Source organism: Scyliorhinus torazame, chromosome 22, assembly GCF_047496885.1.
Source record: "Scyliorhinus torazame isolate Kashiwa2021f chromosome 22, sScyTor2.1, whole genome shotgun sequence".
Lineage (NCBI taxonomy): Eukaryota > Metazoa > Chordata > Chondrichthyes > Carcharhiniformes > Scyliorhinidae > Scyliorhinus > Scyliorhinus torazame.
Genome location: NC_092728.1, coordinates 24,102,505 through 24,129,385, shown reverse-complemented (window position 1 = coordinate 24,129,385; position 26,881 = coordinate 24,102,505). Strand labels below are relative to the sequence as shown.

Below are 26,881 nucleotides of genomic sequence, written 5' to 3'. Positions count from 1 at the left end.
AGAGGGAGAGAGGCAGACAGAGGGAGAGAGGCAGACAGAGGGAGAGAGGCAGACAGAGGGAGAGAGGCAGACAGAGGGAGAGAGGCAGACAGAGGGAGAGAGGCAGACAGAGGGAGAGAGGCAGACAGAGGGAGAGAGGCAGACAGAGGGAGAGAGGCAGACAGAGGGAGAGAGGCAGACACAGAGAGAGAGAGAGAGAGAAGCAGACAGACAGAGAGAGAGAGAGGCAGGCAGAGAGAGAGAGAGAGAGAGGCAGACACAGAGGGAGAGAGAGAGAGGCAGAGGGAAAGAGGGAGGCAGACAGAGAGGGAGAGGGAGGCAGACAGAGAGGGAAAGAGGGAGGCAGACAGAGAGGGAAAGAGGGAGGCAGACAGAGAGGGAGAGGGCGGCAGACAGAGAGGGAGAGGGCGGCAGACAGAGAGGGAGAGGGAGGCAGACAGAGAGGGAGAGGGAGGCAGACAGAGAGGGAGAGGGAGGCAGACAGAGAGGAAGAGAGAGGCAGACAGAGAGGAAGAGAGAGGCAGACAGAGAGGAAGAGAGAGGCAGACAGAGAGGGAGAGAGAGGCAGACAGAGAGGGAGAGAGAGAGAGGCAGACAGAGAGGGAGAGAGAGAAAGGCAGACAGAGAGGGAGAGAGAGGCAGACAGAGAGGGAGAGAGAGGCAGACAGAGAGGGAGAGAGAGGCGGACAGAGAGGGAGAGAGAGGCAGACAGAGAGGGAGAGAGAGGCAGACAGAGAGGGAGAGAGAGGCAGACAGAGAGGGAGAGAGAGGCAGACAGAGAGGGAGAGAGAGACAGACAGAGAGGGAGAGAGAGGCAGACAGAGAGGGAGAAAGAGGCAGACAGAGAGGGAGAGAGAGGCAGACAGAGAGGGAGAGAGAGGCAGACAGAGAGGGAGAGAGAGGCAGGGACAGAGAGGGAGAGAGAGACAGGGACAGAGAGAGAGAGACGGGGACAGAGAGAGACGGCGACAGAGAGTAAGCAAGACTTGGACAGAAGAGAGAGAGAGTGACGGGGACAGAGAGCGAGAGTGACGGGGACAGAGAGAGAGAGCGAGCCTGGGACAGAGAGAGAGAGAGCGAGAAAGACGGGAACAGAGAGAGAGAGACTGGGACAGAGAGAGAGAGAGAGAGATAAGGGGATAGAGAGAGAGAGACAGGGACAGACAGAGAGAGAGAGAGGGCGACAGAGAGTAAGCAAGACTCGGACAGAACGAGAGAGAGAGTGAGACGGGGACAGAGAGAGAGAGTGAGACGGGGACAGAGAGAGAGAGTGAGACGGGGACAGAGAGAGAGTGAGACGGGGGACAGAGAGAGAGTGAGACGGGGACAGAGAGAGAGTGAGACGGGGACAGAGAGAGAGAGAGACGGGGACAGAGAGACCGGGACAGAGAGAGAGAGCAAGACAGGCACAGAGAGAGAGAGCGAGACGGGGACAGAGAGAGAGAGCGAGACGGACACAGAGAGAGAGAGCGAGACGGGGACAGAGAGAGAGAGCGAGACGGGGACACAGAGAGAGCGAGACGGGGACAGAGAGAGAGAGAGAGAGCCAGGGACAGAGAGAGAGAGAGAGAGACGGGGACAGAGAGCGAGAGAGACGGGAACAGAGAGAGGGAGACGGGAACAGAGAGAGGGAGACGGGAACAGAGAGAGAGAGCCAGGGACAGAGAGAGAGCGAGAGAGCCGGGGACAGAGAGCGAGAGAGACGGGGACAGAGAGAGAGCGAGACGGGGACAGAGAGAGAGAGAGACGGGGACACAGAGAGAGAGCGAGACGGGGACACAGAGAGAGAGCGAGACGGGGACAGAGAGAGAGCGAGACGGGGACAGAGAGAGAGAGCGAGACGGGGATAGAGAGAGAGAGAGAGCCAGGGACAGAGAGAGAGAGACGGGGACAGAGAGAGAGAGAGAGACGGGGACAGAGAGAGAGAGAGACGGGGACAGAGAGAGAGAGAGACGGGGACAGAGAGAGAGAGAGACGGGGACAGAGAGAGAGAGAGACGGGGACAGAGAGAGAGAGAGACGGGAACAGAGAGAGGGAGACGGGAACAGAGAGAGGGAGACGGGACAGAGAGAGAGCGAGACGGGGACAGAGGGAGAGAGCGAGACGGGGACAGAGAGAGAGAGAGAGAGAGAGAGACGGGGACAAAGAGAGAGAGCGAGGGACGGGGACAGAGAGAGAGAGCGAGACGGGGACAGAGGTTAGTGCGAGACGGGGCCAGAGAGAGAGAGAAAGAGAGAGACAGGGACAGAGAGAGAGAGCGAGAGAGAGACGGGGACAGCGAGAGAGAGAGACGGGGACAGAGAGAGCGAGAGACGGGGACAGAGAGAGCGAGAGACGGGGACAGAGAGAGAGAGAGAGACGGGGACAGAGAGAGAGCGAGACGGGGACAGAGGTTAGTGCGAGACGGGGCCAGAGAGAGAGAGAAAGAGAGAGACAGGGACAGAGAGAGAGAGAGAGAGAGAGACGGGACAGAGAGAGAGAGAGACGGGGACAGAGAGAGAGAGAGACGGGGACAGAGAGAGAGAGAGACGGGGACAGAGAGAGAGAGAGAGACGGGGACAGAGAGAGAGAGAGAGACGGGGACAGAGAGAGAGAGAGAGACGGGGACAGAGAGAGAGAGACTGGGACAGAAAGAGAGAGAGAGACGGGGACAGAAAGAGAGAGAGAGAGACGGGGACAGAGGGAGAGAGCGAGAGAGAGCGACGGGGGCAGAGAGAGAGAGCGAGAGACGGGGACAGAAAGAGAGAGACGGGGACAGAGAGAGAGAGAGAGAGACGGGGACCGAAAGAGAGAGACGGGGACCGAAAGAGAGAGGCGGGGACCGAAAGAGAGAGACGGGGACCGAAAGAGAGAGACGGGGACAGAAAGAGAGAGAGAGAGAGACGGGGACAGAAAGAGAGAGAGAGAGAGACGGGGACAGAGAGAGAGCGAGAGACGAGGACAGAGAGAGAGCGAGAGACGGGGACAGAAAGAGAGAGACTGGGACAGAAAGAGACGGGGACAGAGAGAGAGAGACGGGGACAGAGGGAGAGAGAGAGCGACGGGGACAGAGAGAGAGCGAGAGATGGGGACAGAAAGAGAGAGACGGGGACAGAAAGAGAGAGACGGGGACAGAGAGAGAGAGAGAGACGGGGACAGAGAGAGAGAGAGACGGGGACAGAAAGAGAGAGAGAGAGAGACGGGGACAGAGAGTGAACGAGACGGGGACAGAGGGAGAGAGCGAGACGGGGACAGAGAGAGAGCGAGACGGGGACAGAGAGAGAGAGAGAGAGAGACGGGGACAGAGAGAGAGAGCGAGACGGGGACAGAGGGAGAGTGCGAGACGGGGACAGAGAGAGAGAGAGAGACGGGGACAGAGAGAGTGCAAGAGACTGGAACAGAAAGAGAGAGACGGGGACAGATAGCGAGGGAGACGGTGACAGAGAGAGAGAGACGGGGACAGAAAGAGAGAGAGAGACGGGGAGAGAGAGAGAGACGGGGAGAGAGAGAGAGACGGGGACAGAGAGAGAGAGAGACGGGGACAGAGAGAGAGAGACGGGGACAGAGAGAGAGAGAGACGGGGACAGAGAGAGAGAGAGACGGGGACAGAGAGAGAGAGAGACGGGGACAGAGAGAGAGAGAGACGGGGACAGAGAGAGAGAGAGACGGGGACAGAGAGAGAGCAAGACGGGGACAGAGAGAGAGAGCGAGAGACGGGGACAGAAAGAGAGAGACGGGGACAGAAAGAGAGAGACGGGGACAGAGAGAGAGCGAGAGACGGGGACAGAAAGAGAGAGACGGGGACAGAGAGAGAGAGAGAGACGGGGACAGAGAGAGAGAGAGAGAGAGACGGGGACAGAGAGAGAGAGAGAGAGACGGGGACAGAAAGAGAGAGAGAGAGACGGGACAGAGAGCGAGCGAGACGGGGACAGAGAGCGAGCGAGACGGGGACAGAGGGGGAGAGAGAGAGAGACGTGGACAGAGAGCGAGAGCGAGACGGGGACAGAGAGAGAGAGCGAGACGGGGACAGAGAGAGAGAGCGAGACGGGGACAGAGGGAGAGAGCGAGACGGGGACAGAGAGAGAGAGAGAGAGACGGGGACAGAGAGAGAGCGAGAGAGAGACGGGGACAGAGAGAGAGCGAGAGACTGGAACAGAAAGAGAGAGACGGGGACAGAGAGCGAGGGAGACGGTGACAGAGAGAGAGAGACGATGACAGAAAGAGAGAGAGAGAGACGGGGACAGAAAGAGAGAGAGAGAGAGACGGGGACAGAAAGAGAGAGAGAGAGACGGGGACAGAGAGAGAGAGAGACGGGGACAGAGAGAGAGAGAGACGGGGACAGAGAGAGAGAGAGACGGGGACAGAGAGAGAGAGAGAGACGGGGACAGAGAGGGAGAGAGAGAGACGGGGACAGAGAGAGAGAGAGAGACGGGGACAGAGAGAGAGAGAGACGGGGACAGAGAGAGAGAGAGACGGGGACAGAGAGAGAGAGAGACAGGGACCGAGAGAGAGAGAGACGGGGACAGAGAGAGACGGGGACAGAGAGAGAGAGAGGGAGACGGGGACAGAGAGAGAGAGAGAGAGAGACGGGGACAGAGAGAGAGAGAGAGACGGGGACAGAGAGAGAGAGAGAGAGACGGGGACCGAGAGAGATGGGGACAGAAAGCGAGAGAGAGACGGGGACAGAGAGAGAGAAAGAGACGGGGACAGAGAGAGAGAGTGAGACGGGGACAGAGAGAGAGAGTGAGACGGGGACAGAGAGAGAGTGAGACGGGGGACAGAGAGAGAGTGAGACGGGGACAGAGAGAGAGTGAGACGGGGACAGAGAGAGAGAGAGACGGGGACAGAGAGACCGGGACAGAGAGAGAGAGCAAGACAGGCACAGAGAGAGAGAGCGAGACGGGGACAGAGAGAGAGAGCGAGACGGACACAGAGAGAGAGAGCGAGACGGGGACAGAGAGAGAGAGCGAGACGGGGACACAGAGAGAGCGAGACGGGGACAGAGAGAGAGAGAGAGAGCCAGGGACAGAGAGAGAGAGAGAGAGACGGGGACAGAGAGCGAGAGAGACGGGAACAGAGAGAGGGAGACGGGAACAGAGAGAGGGAGACGGGAACAGAGAGAGAGAGCCAGGGACAGAGAGAGAGCGAGAGAGCCGGGGACAGAGAGCGAGAGAGACGGGGACAGAGAGAGAGCGAGACGGGGACAGAGAGAGAGAGAGACGGGGACACAGAGAGAGAGCGAGACGGGGACACAGAGAGAGAGCGAGACGGGGACAGAGAGAGAGCGAGACGGGGACAGAGAGAGAGAGCGAGACGGGGATAGAGAGAGAGAGAGAGCCAGGGACAGAGAGAGAGAGGCGGGGACAGAGAGAGAGAGAGAGACGGGGACAGAGAGAGAGAGAGACGGGGACAGAGAGAGAGAGAGACGGGGACAGAGAGAGAGAGAGACGGGGACAGAGAGAGAGAGAGACGGGGACAGAGAGAGAGAGAGACGGGAACAGAGAGAGGGAGACGGGAACAGAGAGAGGGAGACGGGACAGAGAGAGAGCGAGACGGGGACAGAGGGAGAGAGCGAGACGGGGACAGAGAGAGAGAGAGAGAGAGAGAGACGGGGACAAAGAGAGAGAGCGAGGGACGGGGACAGAGAGAGAGAGCGAGACGGGGACAGAGGTTAGTGCGAGACGGGGCCAGAGAGAGAGAGAAAGAGAGAGACAGGGACAGAGAGAGAGAGCGAGAGAGAGACGGGGACAGCGAGAGAGAGAGACGGGGACAGAGAGAGCGAGAGACGGGGACAGAGAGAGCGAGAGACGGGGACAGAGAGAGAGAGAGAGACGGGGACAGAGAGAGAGCGAGACGGGGACAGAGGTTAGTGCGAGACGGGGCCAGAGAGAGAGAGAAAGAGAGAGACAGGGACAGAGAGAGAGAGAGAGAGAGAGACGGGACAGAGAGAGAGAGAGACGGGGACAGAGAGAGAGAGAGACGGGGACAGAGAGAGAGAGAGACGGGGACAGAGAGAGAGAGAGAGACGGGGACAGAGAGAGAGAGAGAGACGGGGACAGAGAGAGAGAGAGAGACGGGGACAGAGAGAGAGAGACTGGGACAGAAAGAGAGAGAGAGACGGGGACAGAAAGAGAGAGAGAGAGACGGGGACAGAGGGAGAGAGCGAGAGAGAGCGACGGGGGCAGAGAGAGAGAGCGAGAGACGGGGACAGAAAGAGAGAGACGGGGACAGAGAGAGAGAGAGAGAGACGGGGACCGAAAGAGAGAGACGGGGACCGAAAGAGAGAGGCGGGGACCGAAAGAGAGAGACGGGGACCGAAAGAGAGAGACGGGGACAGAAAGAGAGAGAGAGAGAGACGGGGACAGAAAGAGAGAGAGAGAGAGACGGGGACAGAGAGAGAGCGAGAGACGAGGACAGAGAGAGAGCGAGAGACGGGGACAGAAAGAGAGAGACTGGGACAGAAAGAGACGGGGACAGAGAGAGAGAGACGGGGACAGAGGGAGAGAGAGAGCGACGGGGACAGAGAGAGAGCGAGAGATGGGGACAGAAAGAGAGAGACGGGGACAGAAAGAGAGAGACGGGGACAGAGAGAGAGAGAGAGACGGGGACAGAGAGAGAGAGAGACGGGGACAGAAAGAGAGAGAGAGAGAGACGGGGACAGAGAGTGAACGAGACGGGGACAGAGGGAGAGAGCGAGACGGGGACAGAGAGAGAGCGAGACGGGGACAGAGAGAGAGAGAGAGAGAGACGGGGACAGAGAGAGAGAGCGAGACGGGGACAGAGGGAGAGTGCGAGACGGGGACAGAGAGAGAGAGAGAGACGGGGACAGAGAGAGTGCAAGAGACTGGAACAGAAAGAGAGAGACGGGGACAGATAGCGAGGGAGACGGTGACAGAGAGAGAGAGACGGGGACAGAAAGAGAGAGAGAGACGGGGAGAGAGAGAGAGACGGGGAGAGAGAGAGAGACGGGGACAGAGAGAGAGAGAGACGGGGACAGAGAGAGAGAGACGGGGACAGAGAGAGAGAGAGACGGGGACAGAGAGAGAGAGAGACGGGGACAGAGAGAGAGAGAGACGGGGACAGAGAGAGAGAGAGACGGGGACAGAGAGAGAGAGAGACGGGGACAGAGAGAGAGCAAGACGGGGACAGAGAGAGAGAGCGAGAGACGGGGACAGAAAGAGAGAGACGGGGACAGAAAGAGAGAGACGGGGACAGAGAGAGAGCGAGAGACGGGGACAGAAAGAGAGAGACGGGGACAGAGAGAGAGAGAGAGACGGGGACAGAGAGAGAGAGAGAGAGAGACGGGGACAGAGAGAGAGAGAGAGAGACGGGGACAGAAAGAGAGAGAGAGAGACGGGGACAGAGAGCGAGCGAGACGGGGACAGAGAGCGAGCGAGACGGGGACAGAGGGGGAGAGAGAGAGAGACGTGGACAGAGAGCGAGAGCGAGACGGGGACAGAGAGAGAGAGCGAGACGGGGACAGAGAGAGAGAGCGAGACGGGGACAGAGGGAGAGAGCGAGACGGGGACAGAGAGAGAGAGAGAGAGACGGGGACAGAGAGAGAGCGAGAGAGAGACGGGGACAGAGAGAGAGCGAGAGACTGGAACAGAAAGAGAGAGACGGGGACAGAGAGCGAGGGAGACGGTGACAGAGAGAGAGAGACGATGACAGAAAGAGAGAGAGAGAGACGGGGACAGAAAGAGAGAGAGAGAGAGACGGGGACAGAAAGAGAGAGAGAGAGACGGGGACAGAGAGAGAGAGAGACGGGGACAGAGAGAGAGAGAGACGGGGACAGAGAGAGAGAGAGACGGGGACAGAGAGAGAGAGAGAGACGGGGACAGAGAGGGAGAGAGAGAGACGGGGACAGAGAGAGAGAGAGAGACGGGGACAGAGAGAGAGAGAGACGGGGACAGAGAGAGAGAGAGACGGGGACAGAGAGAGAGAGAGACAGGGACCGAGAGAGAGAGAGACGGGGACAGAGAGAGACGGGGACAGAGAGAGAGAGAGGGAGACGGGGACAGAGAGAGAGAGAGAGAGAGACGGGGACAGAGAGAGAGAGAGAGACGGGGACAGAGAGAGAGAGAGAGAGACGGGGACCGAGAGAGATGGGGACAGAAAGCGAGAGAGAGACGGGGACAGAGAGAGAGAAAGAGACGGGGACAGAAAGAGAGAGAGAGAGACGGGGACAGAGAGCGAGCGAGACGGGGACAGAGGGGGAGAGAGAGAGAGACGGGGACAGAGAGAGAGAGAGTGACGGGGACAGAGAGAGAGTGACGGGGACAGAGAGAGAGTGACGGGGACAGAGAGAGAGAGACGGGGACAGAGATAGAGAGACTGGGACAGAGAGAGAGAGAGAGAGAGTGTGTGACGGGGACAGAGAGAGAGAGAGAGAGAGACGGGGATGGAGAGAGAGAGTGAGAGAGGGAGACGGAGAGGGAGACAGGGACAGAGAGAGAGATGGGGACAGAGAGAGAGAAAGACGGGGACAGAGAGAGAGAGAGACGGGGACCGAGAGAGAGTGAGACGGGGACAGAGAGAGGGCGAGACGGGGACAGAGAGAGGGCGAGACGGGGACAGAGAGAGAGAGCGAGACGGGGACAGAGAGAGAGAGAGCGAGACGTGGAGAGAGAGAGAGAGAGAGAGCGAGACGGGGACAGAGAGAGAGCGAGACGGGGACAGACAGAGAGAGAGAGAGACGGGGACAGAGAAAGAGAGCAAGACAGGGACAGAGAGAGAGAGCAAGACGGGGACAGAGAGGGAGAGCGAGACGGGGACAGAGAGAGAGAGAGCGAGACGGGGACAGAGAGAGAGAGAGACGGGGACAGAGAGAGAGCAAGACGGGGACAGAGAGATAGCGAGAGACGGGGACAGAAAGAGAGAGACGGGGACAGAAAGAGAGAGACGGGGACAGAAAGAGAGAGACGGGGACAGAGAGAGAGAGAGAGAGACGGGGACAGAGGGAGAGAGCGAGAGAGAGCGACGGGGACAGAGAGAGAGCGAGAGACGGGGACAGAAAGAGAGAGACGGGGACAGAGAGAGAGAGAGAGACGGGGACAGAGAGAGAGAGAGAGAGACGGGGACAGAGAGAGAGAGAGAGAGACGGGGACAGAAAGAGAGAGAGAGAGACTGGGACAGAGAGCGAGCGAGACGGGGACAGAGGGGGAGAGAGAGAGAGACGGGGACAGAGAGAGAGAGCGAGACGGGGACAGAGAGAGAGAGCGAGACGGGGACAGAGGGAGAGAGCGAGACGGGGACAGAGAGAGAGAGAGAGACGGGGATAGAGAGAGAGCGAGAGAGAGAGAGTGACGGGGACAGAGAGAGAGCGAGAGACTGGAACAGAAAGAGAGATTCGGGGACAGAGAGCGAGGGAGACGGTGACAGAGAGAGAGAGACGGGGACAGAAAGAGAGAGAGAGAGACGGGGACAGAAAGAGAGAGAGAGAGACGGGGACAGAAAGAGAGAGAGAGAGACGGGGACAGAGAGAGAGAGACGGGGACAGAGAGAGAGAGAGACGGGGACAGAGAGAGAGAGAGAGACGGGGACAGAGAGAGAGAGACGGGGACAGAGAGAGACGGGGACAGAGAGAGAGAGAGAGACGGGGACAGAGAGAGAGAGAGACGGGGACAGGGAGAGAGAGAGAGACGGGGACAGGGAGAGAGAGAGAGACGGGGACAGAGAGAGAGGGAGAGACGGGGACAGAGAGAGAGAGAGAGACGGGGACAGAGAGAGACGGGGACAGAGAGAGAGCAAGACGGGGACAGAGAGAGAGAGAGGGAGACGGGGACAGAGAGAGAGAGAGAGAGAGACGGGAACAGAGAGAGAGAGAGAGACGGGGACAGAGAGAGAGAGACGGGGACCGAGAGAGATGGGGACAGAAAACGAGAGAGAGACGGGGACAGAGAGAGAGAAAGAGACGGGGACAGAGAGAGAGAGACGGGGACAGAAAGAGAGAGAGAGACGGGGACAGAGAGAGAGAGAGACAGGATCAGAGAGAGAGCACGACGGGGACAGAGAGAGAGAGAGAGACGGGGACAGAGAGAGAGACGGGGACAGAGAGAGAGAGAGAGAGACGGGGACAGAGAGAGAGAGAGAGAGACGGGGACAGAGAGAGAGAGAGAGACGGGGACAGAGAGAGAGAGAGTGACGGGGACAGAGAGAGAGTGACGGGGACAGAGAGAGAGAGACGGGGACAGAGAGAGAGAGACGGGGACAGAGAGAGAGAGACGGGGACAGAGATAGAGAGACTGGGACAGAGAGAGAGAGAGAGAGAGAGTGTGTGACGGGGACAGAGAGAGAGAGAGAGAGAGACGGGGACAGAGAGCGAGAGAGAGACGGGGATGGAGAGAGAGAGTGCAGAGGGAGACGGAGAGAGAGACGGGGACAGAGAGAGAGAGAGAGAGAGAGATGGGGACAGAGAGAGAGAAAGACGGGGACAGAGAGAGACGGGGACAGAGAGAGAGTGAGACGGGGACAGAGAGAGGGCGAGACGGGGACAGAGAGAGGGCGAGACGGGGACAGAGAGAGGGCGAGACGGGGACAGAGAGAGAGAGAGAGCGAGACGGGGACAGAGAGAGAGAGAGAGCGAGACGGGGACAGAGAGAGAGCGAGACGGGGACAGAGAGAGAGCGAGACGGGGACAGAGAGAGAGAGAGAGACGGGGACAGAGAGAGAGAGCAAGACAGGGACAGAGAAAGAGAGCAAGACGGGGACAGAGAGGGAGAGCGAGACGGGGACAGAGAGAGAGAGAGCGAGATGGGGACAGAGAGAGAGAGCGAGACGGGGACAGAGAGTGAGTGAGACGGGGACAGAGAGAGAGTGAGACGGGGACAGAGAGAGAGTGAGACGGGGACAGAGAGAGAGAGAGACGGGGACCGAGAGAGAGAGAGAGACGGGGACAGAGAGAGAGCAAGACAGGGACAGAGAGAGAGAGCGAGACGGGGACAGAGAGGGAGAGCGAGACGGGGACAGAGAGAGAGAGCGAGACGGGGACAGAGAGAGAGAGCGAGCCGGGGACAGAGAGAGAGAGAGAGACGGGGACAGAGAGAGAGAGACGGGGACAGAGAGAGAGAGAGACGGGGATAGAGAGAGAGAGTGACGGGAACAGAGAGAGGGAGACGGGAACAGAGAGAGGGAGACTAGAACAGAGAGAGGGAGACGGGGACAGAGAGAGAGGGAGACGGGGACAGAGAGAGAGCGAGACAGGGACAGAGGGAGAGAGCGAGACGGGGACAGAGAGAGAGAGAGAGACGGGGACAGAAAGAGAGAGACTGGGACAGAGAGAGAGCGAGACGGGGACAGAGAGACGGGGACAGAGAGAGAGCAAGGCGGGGACAGAGAGAGAGAGAGACGGGGACAGAGAGAGAGAGAGACGGGGACAGAGAGAGAGAGAGAGAGAGAGACGGGGACAGAGAGAGAAAGAGACGGGGACAGAGAGAGAGAGACGGGGACAGAAAGAGAGAGAAAGAGACGGGGACAGAGAGAGAGAGAGAGACGGGGACAGAGAGAGAGAGACGGGGACAGAGAGAGAGAGACGGGGACAGAGAGAGAGCAAGACGGGGACAGAGAGAGTGAGAGAGACGGGGACAGAGAGAGAGAGACGAGGACAGAGAGAGAGAGACGGGGACAGAGAGAGAGAGAGAGAGACGGGGACAGAGAGTGAGAGAGAGACGGGGACAGAGAGAGAGAGAGACGGGGACAGAGAGAGAGAGTGTGACGGGGACAGAGAGAGAGAGAGAGACGGGGACAGAGAGAGAGAGAGAGACGGGGACAGAGAGCGAGAGAGAGACGGGGATGGAGAGAGAGAGAGTGAGAGAGGGAGACGGAGAGGGAGAGGGAGACAGGGACAGAGAGAGAGAGAGAGAGAGAGAGACGGGAACAGAGAGAGAGAAAGACGGGAACAGAGAGAGAGAGAGATGGGGACAGAGAGAGAGAGAGACGGGGACAGAGAGAGAGAGAGACAGTGACAGAGAGAGAGAGACGGGGACAGAGAGAGAGAGAGACGGGGACAGAGAGAGAGAGAGAGAGAGTGAGTGAGACGGGGACAGAGAGAGAGGGAGACGGGGACAGAGAGAGAGCAAGACGGGGACAGAGAGAGAGGGCGAGACGGGGACAGAGTGAGACGGGGACAGAGAAAGAGAGCGAGACGGTGACAGAGAGAGAGAGAGAGAGAGAGCGAGACGGGGACTGAGAGAGAGAGAGCAAGACGGGGACAGAAAGAAAGCGAAACGAGGACAGAGAGAGAGAGCGAGAGACGGGGACAGAGAGAGAGCGAGACGGGGACAGAGAGAGAGCGAGACGGGGACAGAGAGAGAGCGAGACGGGGACAGAGAGAGAGCGAGACGGGGACAGAGAGAGAGCGAGACGGGCACAGAGAGAGAGCGAGACGGGGACAGAGAGAGAGCCAGGCGGGGACAGAGAGAGAGCGAGACGGGGACAGAGAGAGAGCGAGACGGGGACAGAGAGAGAGCGAGACGGGGACAGAGAGAGAGCGAGACGGGGACAGAGAGAGAGCGAGACGGGGACAGAGAGAGAGCGAGACGGGGACAGAGAGAGAGCGAGACGGGGACAGAGAGAGAGCGAGACGGGGACAGGGAGAGAGCGAGACGGGGACAGAGAGAGAGCGAGACGGGGACAGAGAGAGAGCGAGACGGGGACAGAGAGAGAGCGAGACGGGGACAGAGAGAGAGCGAGACGGGGCAGAGAGAGAGCGAGACGGGGACAGAGAGAGAGCGAGACGGGGACAGAGAGAGAGCGAGACGGGGACAGAGAGAGAGCGAGACGGGGACAGAGAGAGCGAGACGGGGACAGAGAGAGAGCGAGACGGGGACAGAGAGAGCGAGACGGGGACAGAGAGAGAGCGAGACGGGGACAGAGAGAGAGCGAGACGGGGACAGAGAGAGAGCGAGACGGGGACAGAGAGAGAGCGAGACGGGGAGAGAGAGAGAGCGAGACGGGGACAGAGAGAGAGCGAGACGGGGACAGAGAGAGAGAGCGAGACGGGGACAGAGAGAGAGAGCGAGACGGGGACAGAGAGAGAGCGAGACGGGGACAGAGAGAGAGCGAGACGGGGACAGAGAGAGAGCGAGACGGGGACAGAGAGAGAGCGAGACGGGGACAGAGAGAGAGCGAGACGGGGACAGAGAGAGAGCGAGACGGGGACAGAGAGAGAGCGAGACGGGGACAGAGAGAGAGCGAGACGGGGACAGAGAGAGAGCGAGACGGGGACAGAGAGAGAGCGAGACGGGGACAGAGGGAGAGGGCTCGACGGGGGCAGAGAGAGAGAGGGCTCGACGGAGGCAGAGAGAGAGAGGGCTCGACGGGGGCAGAGAGAGAGAGGGCTCGACGGGGGCAGAGAGAGAGAGGGCTCGACGGGGGCAGAGAGAGAGAGCGAGAGATGGGGACAGAGAGAGCGTGAGACGGGGACAGAGAGAGAGCGAGACGGGGACAGAGAGAGAGCGAGACGGGGACAGAGAGAGAGCGAGACGGGGACAGAGAGGGAGAGGGCTCGACGGGGGCAGAGAGAGAGAGGGCTCGACGGGGGCAGAGAGAGAGAGCGAGAGATGGGGACAGAGAGAGCGTGAGACGGGGACAGAGAGAGAGAGAGAGAGAGAGAGAGACCGAGACGGGGACAGAGAGAGAGAGGGCGAGACGGGGACAGACAGAGAGAGAGCGAGACGGGGACAGAGAGAGATTGACGGGGTCAGAGGGGGAGAGAGCGAGACGGGGACAGAGAGAGTGAGTAAGAGACGGGGACAGACAGAGAGAGAGCGAGACGGGGACAGAGAGAGAGATTGACGGGGGGTCAGAGGGAGAGAGAGCAAGACGGGGACAGAGAGAGTGAGAAAGAGACGGGGACAGAGAGCTAGACGAGGGGTCAGAGAGAGAGATAGACGAGGGGTCAGAGAGAGAGATGGATGGGGGTCAGATAGTGAGAGAAAGAAAGAAAGGGACAGAGAAAGAATGGGACAGAGAGTGAGAGACAGGAAGAAGGGGGGAAATGAGAGCGAGCGAGAAAGAGAGAGAGAGAGAGATAGAGACAGAAGGGGACAGAGAGAGAGAGACAGACGATTACAGAGAGAGAGAGAGACCGAAGGGGACAGAGAGAGAGCGACAGAAGGGGACAGAGAGAGCGAGAGAGGAAGAAGGGGGAAATGAGAGCGAGAGAGAGAGACCGAAGGGGACAGAGAGAGAGAAAGAAGGGGACAAGAGAAAGAAGGGGACAGAGAGTGAGAGAAAGAAGAGGGCAATGAGAAATGGAGAGACAGACAGAAGGGGACAGAGAGAGGGAAAAAGAAGGGGGCGTAGAGAGAGCTCAGGCCATTTCAGAGGGGGCTGTTTCGAGTCAACCACATTGCAATTTGTGGGTCTGGAGTAGGGGTGGAGCACAGTGGCTAGCACCGCTGCATCACACCGCCAGTGACCCAGGTTCAATTCCAGCCTTGGATGACTGTGTGGAGTTTGATAGTTCTCCCCGTGCCTGCATGGGTTTCGTCCGGGTGCTCCGGTTTCATCCCCCAGTCCAAAGATGTGATGGTTAGGCGGATTGGCCATGATAAATTGCCCTTCAGTGTCCAAAGATGTGAACGTTAGGTGGGGTTGTGGGGATAGAGCGGGAGTGTGGGCCTGGGTGTGGTGCTCTTTCAGAGGGTCGGTGCAGACTCAATGAGCCGAATGCAGGGATTCTAGAAAGACACATGTTGGCCAGACTGGGGTAAGGACGGCAGATTTCCATCTCCAATGGGGACATTAGTGAACCAGATGGGTTTTTAAAAATGATAATCGATGATAGTTTCACGCTCACCGTGACTGAGACCAGATTTATAATTCCACATTTTATTAATTGAACTTAAATTCCCCCGGCTGGATGTTATTAGTCATCCAATTGCCATCAGCTTCTTCCATTCCAACTTTTCGGTGCCCTCTTTGCCTTTCCCGGCAGGCCTCAGGCACTGTCGAGCAGGAGGGTGGGGAAGATTGGCGTAATCAGCGGACGCCTGCACTGGCTGTGCCCTGGCTGCTGGGCCCCAGGCCTGTCCCATCTGCTGCTGTGCGCCCAGTTTGGAAGATGTAGAATGCCTCCCCCGCCCCCTTCTCAGACAGGACCAGACTTCTGCAGAAATGGTTAGCACACAGTTTAAGGAATTGAATTGATTTCCTTGTTCTCTGCTGCACAATCACACAACGGTTCCTGCACAGGAGGATGCTGTTTGACCCGTCGTGACTGCGCCAGCTCCCCGAATGAGCAATTCCCCGAGTCCCATTCCCCCCCCCCCGCCCTTCTCCCAGTGACCTGCCAATTCCTTCTGATCAGATAATGATCCCGATTTCCCCCTTTGGAACGCCTCGATTGGACCTGCCAGTTGAAAAGGGGCCTTTGCCATCCCTCGGCCAAAACCAGCCTGCCTCCTGTCACTCACTTCGTGTGTTAGGGGCGTGGGATCTTGCTGTGCAGGGATGAGCCGCCTCGCCTGCCTTCCCTCCTTACATAGATACATAGAAGATAGGAGCAGGAGGAGGCCTTTTGGCCCTTCGAGCCTTCTCCGCCATTCATCACGATCATGGCTGATCATCCAACTCAATAGCCCAATCCTGCTTTCTCCCCATAGCCTTTGATCCCATTCTCCCCGAGTGCTACATCTAGCCGCCTCTTGAATGTATTAAATGTTTTAGCATCAACTACTTCCTGTGGTAATGAATTCCACAGGCTCACCGCTCTTTGTGTGAGGAAGTGTCTCCTTATCTCTGTCCGAAATGGTTTACCCTGAATCCTCAGACTGTGACCCCTGGTACTGGACACACCCATTGTTGGGAACATCTTCCCTGCATCGACCCTGTCCCGTCCTGTTAGAATTTTATACGTCTCCATGAGATCCCCCTTCATTCTTCTGAACTCCAGCGAGACCAATCTCAACCTGGTCAGGCACATTTCAAGTGCTTTAATTGTCTCTTTGGGATATCCCAATGAGAGGGGGTGGGATGGAGGGGAATGAGAAAGCATCGTGGTGGGGGGGGGGGGGGTTGGCACACTGGGTCACACACCGAGCTGGCGGTTTGCAGCTCCGCTCAGTCGAGCGCTCCTTTAGTTCTGCTTTCGGCTCGGTTCCGCGACTGCCATCTGGGTGTTGTTTTTGCACGGTCACTGCCTCCGCAGGAGCTGCCGGCTGACATCTGGCACCTGTAGCATTCTTCACCACCTGGGAGCTCCCGAGGGAGACTTATCACTAACTTACCGCGTTAGAAACAAGAGCTGGAGGGGAGACGGCGGCATTGTATTTCACTTTGGTGAGGCTACGCCTGGAATAACGGCGGGCAGTTTTGATCTCCACGTTTTACACAGAAACATACAAAGAAAATAAAAGCAGGAGGAGGCCATTCGGCCCTTCGAGCCTTCTCCGCCATTCGAAATGAAAATTGCTTATTGTCACAAGTAGGCTTCAAATGAAGTAACTGTGAAAAGCCCCTAGTCGCCACATTCCGGCGCCTGTTCGGGGAGGCTGATACGGGAAGATTAAGATCATTCATTAAGATCATGGCTGATCATAGAGTTCAATACCCTGATCCTGCCTTACCCCCATATCCCTTGACCCCTTCAGCCCCAAGAGCTGTATCTAATTCCTTCTTGAAATCACACAATGTTTTGGCCTCAACTACTTTCTGTGGGAGTGAATTCCACAGATTCACCGCTCTCTGGGTGAAGACATTTCTCCTCACCTCAGTCCTAAAAGGTTTACCCCTTTATCCTCAAACTATGTCCCCTAGTTCTGGACTCCCCCACCACCGGGAACATTCTTTCTGACTCTACTCTGTCTAATCCTGTTAAAATTTTATAAGTTTCGACGAGATCCCCCCTCAGTCTTCTAAACTCCAATGAAAATAATCCTAACTGATTTAGTTTCTCCTCATATGACAGTCCCGCCATCCCAGGATCAGCCTTGTAAACTTTTGCTGCACTCCCTCCATAGCAAGAACATCCTTCCTCAGATAAGGAGACCAAAACTGCCCACAATACTCCAGGTGAGGCCTCACCAAGGCCCTGTACAATTGTAGTAAAACATCCCTATTCCTTTACTCAAATCCTCTCGCTATGAAGGCCAACATACCATTTGCCGTATTTACTGCCTGCTGTACCCGCACGCTTACTTTCAGAGACTGATGCACGAGGACACCAAGGCCTCGCTGAGTATCCACCTCTTTCATATTCAGCCATTCAAATAATAATCTGCCTTTCTATTTTTGTTACCAAAGCAATTAACCTCACATTTACCCCCATTATCCTGCATCTGTCACGCATGTACCCACTCACAGGATTAAGACAGGATACTCACGTTGGGGGCCAGTCCAGCGAAGGTTCACTAGATTGGGGTCACCTTAGATGAGGGGGTCCGGGGGAGGGAAGGTGAGCGGTTATGTCCTGCGATGAGAGGCTGAGTAAATCGGGCCGATATTCTCCGGAGTTTCGAAGAACTGAGAGGCGATCTCTTTACGACGCTCACAGTCCTGAAGGGTGGACGCCGAGGGACATCGTCTCTGCTGGCCTGGGGAATCCAGAACTCTACTTTCCCCGCCCCTTATCCCTTGATTCCTTTCAGGGTCTGGAAATCCATCGCGATCCCTACCCCTAAAATTTACTCTACGTCTGATCTTCCTCTGGGGGTCGAGGATTCCAAAGATTCTGAACCCTCCGAGCAAAGAAATTTCTCCTCATCACTGTCCAAAGTGGCTGCCTTCCACTTGAGACCTCCTCCCCTCTGCTCCGCACCCCCCCCCCCCTTGTCCCAGACTCTCAGTATCGACCCTGTCAACCTCTGCTCCACACACCCCCCCCTTGTCCCAGACTCTCAGTATTGTCCCTGCCAAAACCCTTCAGAATTTTATATCTTTCAGCGAGATTGCCTGTCATTCTTAGAAACACCAAGGGGATATCGTAATTTAGGTATGTAATTTGGAACCTCAAAACCGCCTTTAGTTACTCTGTTGAACATTACGGACCTGTGGAAAGACATGTTGTTCACCCTGATTCAGGCAGAAGGTGTTACCGGATACCTGGGGAGCTCCAATACGGTATCAAGAGTCACAGGGCGATTCCTACGCACAAGGAGGCCAAGTGTTATACAGCAACAGACACGTCCCCACCAGTACTGTACCCCAGTGTTATAAAGTGACAGACCCGTCCCCACCAGTACTGTACCCCAGTGTTACACAGTGACAGACCCATCCCCACCAGTACTGTACCCCAGTGTTAAACAGTGACAGACCCATCCCCATCAGTACTGTACCCCAGTGTTATACAGTGACAGACCCGTCCCCACCAGTACTGTACCCCAGTGTTATAAAGTGACAGACCCGTCCCCACCAGTACTGTACCCCAGTGTTATACAGTGACAGACCCGTCCCCACCAGTACTGTACCCCAGTGTTACACAGTGACAGACCCATCCCCACCAGTACTGTACCCCAGTGTTATACAGTGACAGACCCATCCCCATCAGTACTGTACCCCAGTGTTATACAGTGACAGACCTGTCCCCACCAGTACTGTACCCCAGTGTTATACAGTGACAGACCCGTCCCCACCAGTACTGTACCCCAGTGTTATACAGTGACAGACCCGTCCCCACCAGTACTGTACCCCAGTGTTCGACAGTGACTGACCCGTCCCCACCAATACTGTACCTCAGTGTTCGACAGTGACAGACCCGTCCCCACGAGTACTGTACCCCAGTGTCATGCACTGACAGACCTGTCCCCACCAGTACTATAACCCAGCGTTATACAGTAACAGACCCAACCCCACCAGTACTGTGCCCCAGTATTATACAGTGACAGACCCATCCCCACCAGTACTGTACCCCAGTGTTATACAGTAATGGACCCATCCTCACCAGTACTGTACCCCAATGTTATACAGTGACAGACCCACTCCACCAGTACTGTACCCCAGTGTTATACAGTGACAGACCCATGCCCACCAGTACTGTACCCCAGTGTTATACAGTTACAGATACATCCCCACCAGTACTGTACCCCAGTGTTATACAGGGACAGACCCATCCCCACCAGTACTGTAACCCAGCGTGATACAGTAACAGACCCGTCCCCACCAGTACTGTACCCCTGTGTTATACATTGACAGACCCATCCCCACCAGTACTGTACCCCAGTGTTATACAGTGACAGACCCATGCCCACCAGTACTGTACCCCAGTGTTATACAGTTACAGATACATCCCCACCAGTACTGTACCCCAGTGTTATACAGGGACAGACCCATCCCCACCAGTACTGTAACCCAGCGTGATACAGTAACAGACCCGTCCCCACCAGTACTGTACCCCTGTGTTATACATTGACAGACCCATCCCCACCAGTACTGTACCCCAGTGTTATACAGTGACAGACCCATGCCCACCAGTACTGTACCCCAGTGTTATACAGTTACAGATACATCCCCACCAGTACTGTACCCCAGTGTTATACAGGGACAGACCCATCCCCACCAGTACTGTAACCCAGCGTGATACAGTAACAGACCCGTCCCCACCAGTACTGTACCCCTGTGTTATACATTGACAGACCCATCCCCACCAGTACTGTACCCCAGTGTTATACAGCGACAGACCGTCCCCACCAGTACTGTACCCCAGTGCTATACAGTGACAGACCCGTCCCCACCAGTACTGTACCCCAGTGTTATACAGTGACAGACCCGTCCCCACCAGTACTGTACCCCAGTGTTATACAGTGACAGACCCGGCCCCACCAGTACTGTACCCCAGTGTTATACAGTGACAGACTCGTCCCCACCAGTACTGTACCCCAGTGTTATACAGTGACAGACCAGTCCCCACCAGTACTGTACCCCAGTGTTATACAGTGACAGACCCGGCCCCACCAGTACTGTACCCCAGTGTTATACAGTGACAGACCAGTCCCCACCAGTACTGTACCCCAGTGTTATACAGTGACAGACTCGTCCCCACCAGTACTGTACCCCAGTGTTATACAGTGACAGACCGTCCCCACCAGTACTGTACCCCAGTGTTATACAGCGACAGACCGTCCCCACCAGTACTGTACCCCAGTGCTATACAGTGACAGACCCGTCCCCACCAGTACTGTACCCCAGTGTTATACAGTGACAGACCCGTCCCCACCAGTACTGTACCCCAGTGTTATACAGTGACAGACCCGTCCCCACCAGTACTGTACCCCAGTGTTATACAGTGACAGACCCGGCCCCACCAGTACTGTACCCCAGTGTTATACAGTGACAGACCCGTCCCCACCAGTACTGTACCCCAGTGTTATACAGTGACAGACTCGTCCCCACCAGTACTGTACCCCAGTGTTATACAGTGACAGACTCGTCCCCACCAGTACTGTACCCCAGTGTTATGCAGTGACAGACCAGGCCCCACCAGTACTGTACCCCAGTGTTATGCAGTGACAGACCAGGCCCCACCAGTACTGTACCCCAGTGTTATGCAGTGACAGACCCGGCCCCACCAGTACTGTACCAGTACGGTAGCATTGTGGTTAGCACAATTGCTTCACAGTTCAAGGGTCCCAGGTTCGATTCCGGCTTGGTTCACTGTCTGTGCGGAGTCTGCACGTTCTCCCCGTGTCTGTGTGGGTTTCCTCTGGGTCCTCCGGTTTCCTCTCTCAGTCCAAAGATGTGCAGGTTAAGTGGATTGGCCATGATAAATTGCCCTTAGTGTCCAAAATTGCCCTTAGTGTTGGGTAGGGTTACTGGGTTATGGGGATAGGGTGGAGGTGTTGACCTTGGGTAGGGTGCTCTTTCCAAGAGCCGGTGCAGACTCGATGGGCCGAATGGCCTCCTTCTGCACTGTAAATTCTATGAAACCTGTCCCCACCAGTACTATACCCCAGTGTTATAAGTGATAGACCCGTCCCCACCAGTACTGTACCCCAGTGTTATACAGTCATAGAACTGTCCCCACCAGTACTGTACCCCAGTGTTATACAGTGACAGACCCGGCCCCACCAGTACTGTACCCCAGTGTTATACAGTAATAGACCCATCCTCACCAGTACTGTACCCCAATGTTATACAGTGACAGACCCATCCCCACCAGTACTGTACCCCAGTGTTATACAGTGACAGACCCATGCCCACCAGTACTGTACCCAAGTGTTATACAGTAATAGACCCATCTTCACCAGTACTGTACCCCAATGTTATACTGTGACAGACCCGTCCCCACCAGTACTGTACCCCAGTGTTATGCAATGACAGACCTGGCCCCACCAGTACTGTAACCCAGCATGATACAGTAACAGATCCGTCCCCACCAGTACTGTACCCCAGTGTTATACAGTGACAGACCCAGCCCCACCAGTACTGTACCCCAGTGTTATACAGTGACAGACCTGTCCCCACCAGTACTGTACCCCAGTGTTATACAGTGACAGACCCGGCCCCACCAGTACTGTACCCCAGTGTTGTGCAGTGACCTACTAGTCCCCACCGTACTGTACCCCAGTGTTATACAGTGACAGACCCGTCCCCACCAGTACTGTACCCCAGTGTTATACAGTGACAGACCCGGCCCCACCAGTACTGTACCCCAGTGTTATACAGTGACAGACCCGGCCCCACCAGTACTGTACCCCAGTGTTGTGCAGTGACCTACTAGTCCCCACCGTACTGTACCCCAGTGTTATACAGTGACAGACCCGTCCCCACCAGTACTGTACCCCAGTGTTATAAAGTGACAGACCCGTCCCCACCAGTACTGTACCCCAGTGTTATACAGTGACAGACCCGTCCCCACCAGTACTGTACCCCAGTGTTATACTGTGACAGACCTGTCCACATCAGTACTGTACTCCAGTGTTATACAGTGATAGACCCGTCCCCACCAGTACTGTACCCCAGTGTTATTCAGTGACAGACCCGTCCCCACCAGTACTGTACGCCAGTGTTATACAGTGACAGACCCGTCCCCACCAGTACTGTACCCCAGTGTTATACAGTAACAAACCTGTCCACTAATATATTTTCATATGTAATGCTGGGAGAAACCTGAAATCTATTCTTGTGGTTTACTGTCAGTCTCATCAGTTCAGGCAGTAATGTTGTAAGCGAAGGAAGTGATGTGACAATAGGTTAAATCCAGTGGGTCTGTCGGACATTTTGAAAACATTTTTTTAATGTAGGTTTCGAATACCCATTTCATTTTTTCCAATTAAGGGGCAATTTCGTGTGGCCAATCCACCTAACCTGCACATCTTTGGGTAGTGGGGGCGAAACCCACGCAGACACTGGGAGAATGTGCAAACTCCACACGGACAGTGACCCAGAGCTGGGATCGATCTTGGGACCTCGGTGACGTGAGGCAGCAGTGCTAACCACTGCGCCATGCTGCTCTCTTTCAGACATTTTAATGAGCAAACTTCACATCCCCAGAAACCAGCCATTCTTCCTCTCAGCTCTGGATCAGGGTTGCTGACTACTCTGCCGCTACTTCATCTCCACAACCTCCCCGCACCCCATATTCTTATATTAATTTCTCCCTCGTGTTTTATCCTGTTTCCCACCCCCTTAAACACATCAACACGATTCACGTTCTCCCCACTCCCCGTGGGAGCGAGTTCCACATTCTCCCCAACCCCGTGGGAGCGAGTTTCACATTCTCCCCACTCCCCGTGGGAGCGAGTCCCACATTCTCCCCACTCCCCGTGGGAGCGAGTCCCACATTCTCCCCACTCCCCGAGGGAGCGAGTCCCACATTCTCCCCACTCCGCGTGGGAGCGAGTCCCACATTCTCCCCACTCCCCGTGGGAGCGAGTCCCACATTCTCCCCACTCCCCGTGGGAGCGAGTCCCACATTCTCCCCACTCCCCGATGGAGCGAGTCCCACATTCTCCCCGTGGGAGCGAGTTCCACATTCTCCCCACTCCCCGAGGGAGCGAGTCCCACATTCTCCCCACTCCCCGAGGGAGCGAGTCCCACATTCTCCCCACTCCCTGTGGGAGCGAGTTCCACATTCTCCCCAACCCCGTGGGAGCGAGTTTCACATTCTCCCCACTCCCCGTGGGAGCGAGTCCCACATTCTCCCCACTCCCCGTGGGAGCGAGTCCCACATTCTCCCCACTCCCCGAGGGAGCGAGTCCCACATTCTCCCCACTCCCCGTGGGAGCGAGTCCCACATTCTCCCCACTCCCCGTGGGAGCGAGTCCCACCTTCTCCCCACTCCCCATGGGAGCGAGTCCCACATTCACCCCACTCCCCGTGGGAGCGAGTCCCACATTCTCCCCACTCCCCGTGGGAGCGAGTCCCACATTCTCCCCACTCCCCGTGGGAGCGAGTCCCACATTCTCCCCACTCCCCGTGGGAGCGAGTTCCACATTCTCCCCGTGGGAGCGAGTTCCACATTCTCCCCGTGGGAGTGAGTTCCACATTCTCCCCACTCCCCGTGGGAGCAAGTCCCACATTCCCCCCCCTCCCCCCCCCCCCCCCCCCCCCCCCCCCAAACCTTCTATGGTCCAAGTGTGAGTGGGTTGACCGCTTGACTTGTCCAACAGATAGTCGGGCATCGCGTGGGTTACAGCATTTCACTTGGGACCTGGGCGCCGTGAGACAGCAGTGCTAACCCACCGCGCCACCGTGCTGCCCACCCCTCTCAACTTCAGTCATCTGCTGCTCATCTATTCTGTCTGCCCAAGTGGGCAACTTCATCTTTTTCCCACACTCCCCCTTCGGCCAAATCTTTGTTTGCTCACTTAACCCATTCACATCCCTTTGCGTCCTCTTCACAGCTCACTATACTGCCCCTCTCTGCGTCGTCAGTAAATTTAGCAACCGGACACGCAGGATCAGGCTATTGAGATGGATCATCAGCCACAATCATAATGAATGGTGGAGGAGATTCAAAGGGCCGAATGGCCTCCTCTTGCTCATATTTTCTATGTTTCTATGTCACCGGAACTCATTTTATTTATTTATTTCGCGAATCCTTGTGCGTCACGCGCTTGAGAGGCGGAAGTGTTTTTTTTTTAATTTAAAAGAATCATTTCACAGTGCGGCGAGACCAATACTTGTACTCCAAGCGGCTGACAGGAAGCTGAGGCTGGACCCAATGCCTGCTGGCTTGCTTTCAAGGAAGTGGTGCATCAGTGTCGCAATACAGTTTAGTCATGGACTTACCCTAGTCCACCCCACCCCTCCCCCTCCCAACGCGTAACAGACTCTGTGATATCATCGATGTTTGTACAACCTCAGCACTGACCATCCGACAGTGCGGCACTCCATCAGTACTGACCCTCCGACAGTGCAGCGCTCCCTCAGCACTGACCCTCCGAATGTGCGGATCTCCCTCAGCACTGACCCTCCGACAGTGCGGCACTCCATCAGTACTGACCCTCCGACAGTGCAGCGCTCCCTCAGCACTGACCCTCCGAATGTGCGGATCTCCCTCAGCACTGACCCTCCCACAGTGCGGCGCTCCCTCGGCACTGACCCTCCAATGGTGCAGCGCTCCCTTGGCATTGACCCTCCGAGTTGTGGCGCTCCCACAGCACTGACCCTCCCACAGTGCGGCACTCCCTCGGCACTGACCCTCCGACAGTGCGGCGCTCTCTCGGCACTGACCCTCCAACAGTGCGGCACTCCCTCACCACTGGCCCTCCGACAGTGCGGCGCTCCCACGGCATTGACCCTCCGACAGTGCGGTGCTCCCTCAGCACTGACCCTCCGACAGTGCGGCACTCCCTCAGCACTGACCCTCCGACAGTGCGGCGCTCCCTCAGCACTGACCCTCTGACAGTGCGGCGCTCCCTCAGCACTGACCCTCTGACAGTGCGGCGCTCCCTCAGCACTGACCCCCCCGACAGTGCGGCGCTCCCTCAGCACTGACCCTCTGATAGTGCGGCACTCCCTCAGCACTGACCCTCCGACAGTGCGGCAGTCCCTCAGCACTGACCCTCTGACAGTGCGGCGCTCCCTCAGCACTGACCCTCTGACAGTGCGGCGCTCCCTCAGCACTGACCCTCCGACAGTGCGGCAGTCCCTCAGCACTGACCCTCCGACAGTGCAGCGCTCCCTCACCTCAGCACTGACCCTCCGACATTGCAGTACTGACCCCGTAGTGCGGCTATAAAGCGTGAAGTTTCCAGCCTACCCTCGGGGGTACATGGGCTGAGCCAAGTACCTTGTTTCGGTTTGCCCCGACACGAACGGCAGGATGGACGACAGGCCTTTTGTACCACCCCCCCCGCCCCCACACACACACACACACACACACACACACACACACACCAGTCGGTGCCTGTACTCACCTCCAGAATCATCCTGCAACCACCCGCAAGTATCCTCCCTGTCCCCAACAGCCTTCCATTCCTTTTAGTCCCCCCTTCTTTGCCTGCCAATCCAACCTCCTCCTGTGCAGCTGCCGCGATTTCGTTTTCAGTCAATGACGTGAGCTCCGCGCGTCAAACCTCCTCACACGGCCTGAGAAACGGCAAAGAGACCCGGAGTGCTGTAAAGAATTGGGAACGAGGTGGGATAAAAATAACCCTCCACTCGCCCCGTCGATCAAAAACCTGCCTCGTTCCATCCGTTAGTGGGTTGTGGGTGGCGCAGGCTGGGCCAGCATTTATTGCCCGTCCCTAATTACCCCTCGGACTGAGTGCCCCGGTGTGTTTGGAGAGGCCGACTGCATTGCCGTGTGCGGAGGGGAGGGTGTCTGGAGTCACATGTAGGTCAGACCCAGGTAAGGATGGCAGAAGTCCCTTTCCCCCATTATCGAACAAGCTGGGTTTTTCTTTAAACGATAATCGATCGTCATTGCTCTGCTATTAGACTTTAAATTCCAGACTTTTATTGAATTCAAACGTCCACCGTGCTGGGATTTGGCCCCCCCCCCCCCCCCCCGAGCACCACCCTGGATCTCTGTAATTATCACCTAAGTCCAGCGCCGCACCGCCTTTGCCCCCCCCCCCCCCCCCCCCCCCCCTCCAAAATCTGTCTAACCCAGCCCTGAATATATTCAACGAGCCGCAGTCCCCACTGCTGCCTGGCGGAGGTGGGGGCAGCATCCTCTCAGCATTCACCCTAGTGGAGGTTATGTGGAGGGGAAGGAAAACGGAACTGAGGCCACTATCACTTGGCCACGTACTTGTCGAATGGCAGAGCACAGCGGCACTATGATTAGCATCGCTGCCTCACATCGCCATGGACACGAGTTCGCTTCCGGCCCACAGTCTAAAGATGTGCGGGTTAGGTGAATTGGCCGTGCTAATATTGCCCCCTTAGTGTCCAAAGGTTCGGTGGGGTGACGGGGAGAGGGCGGGTGGATTGGACCGAGGTAGGGTGCTCTTTCAGAGGGTCAGTGCAGTCTCAATGGGCTGAATGGCCTCCTCCTACACTAATGTTCTATTATTCTATGAGCTGGCTCAAGCAGCCTCCTCCTATTTCTCATGGCCTTCGAGCCGTTTACCTGTCAATAAAGTGTGAGGTTTCCAGCGGGGCTGCGCTAAGTGCCCTGTCGATGGTTTAAAAGCAGAAATGAAATGGAGTCGATTTGCTGTAACGGAAGGTGAAGTGTACAGTTGGAGCTTGCACCCTGCATGGTGTTCGGGCTGTGTTTCTTTTTGTTTGGGAAACGAGAAACCAACACTGACACACGCGGCATAAAAAGGGCTGACGCACGTTCGAGCTGCTGGTTTGCGTTTTGGAGCAGAATTTGGGTTAATTTGTTTTGACCTTGCGGAAGGAGAGGGGATTCACTCTCGTCAGGCCGTTTGGAGAAGTGGAGAGGTTTCACTGGGCTGATTCCCGGTGTGAAGGGGGGGGTTTGCCTGATGAGGAAAGGGTTGGGACCCTGCACCCATCGGAGTTTAGAAGAAGGCGAGGCGATCTTATTGAAACAAATCAGATTCTG

General features: G+C 56.8%; 1 protein-coding gene across 1 annotated transcript in view; it reads left to right on the top strand.

Moving 5' to 3' along the window:
- LOC140399457 (structural maintenance of chromosomes protein 1A-like) overlaps window positions 1–26,881 on the top strand; it is a 79,678-nt gene that overhangs the window by 31,394 nt on the left and 21,403 nt on the right. The window contains 1 exon segment of the mRNA XM_072489033.1: window positions 17,945–18,039. Within this exon segment, the coding sequence (XP_072345134.1) occupies window positions 17,945–18,039 (95 nt within the window).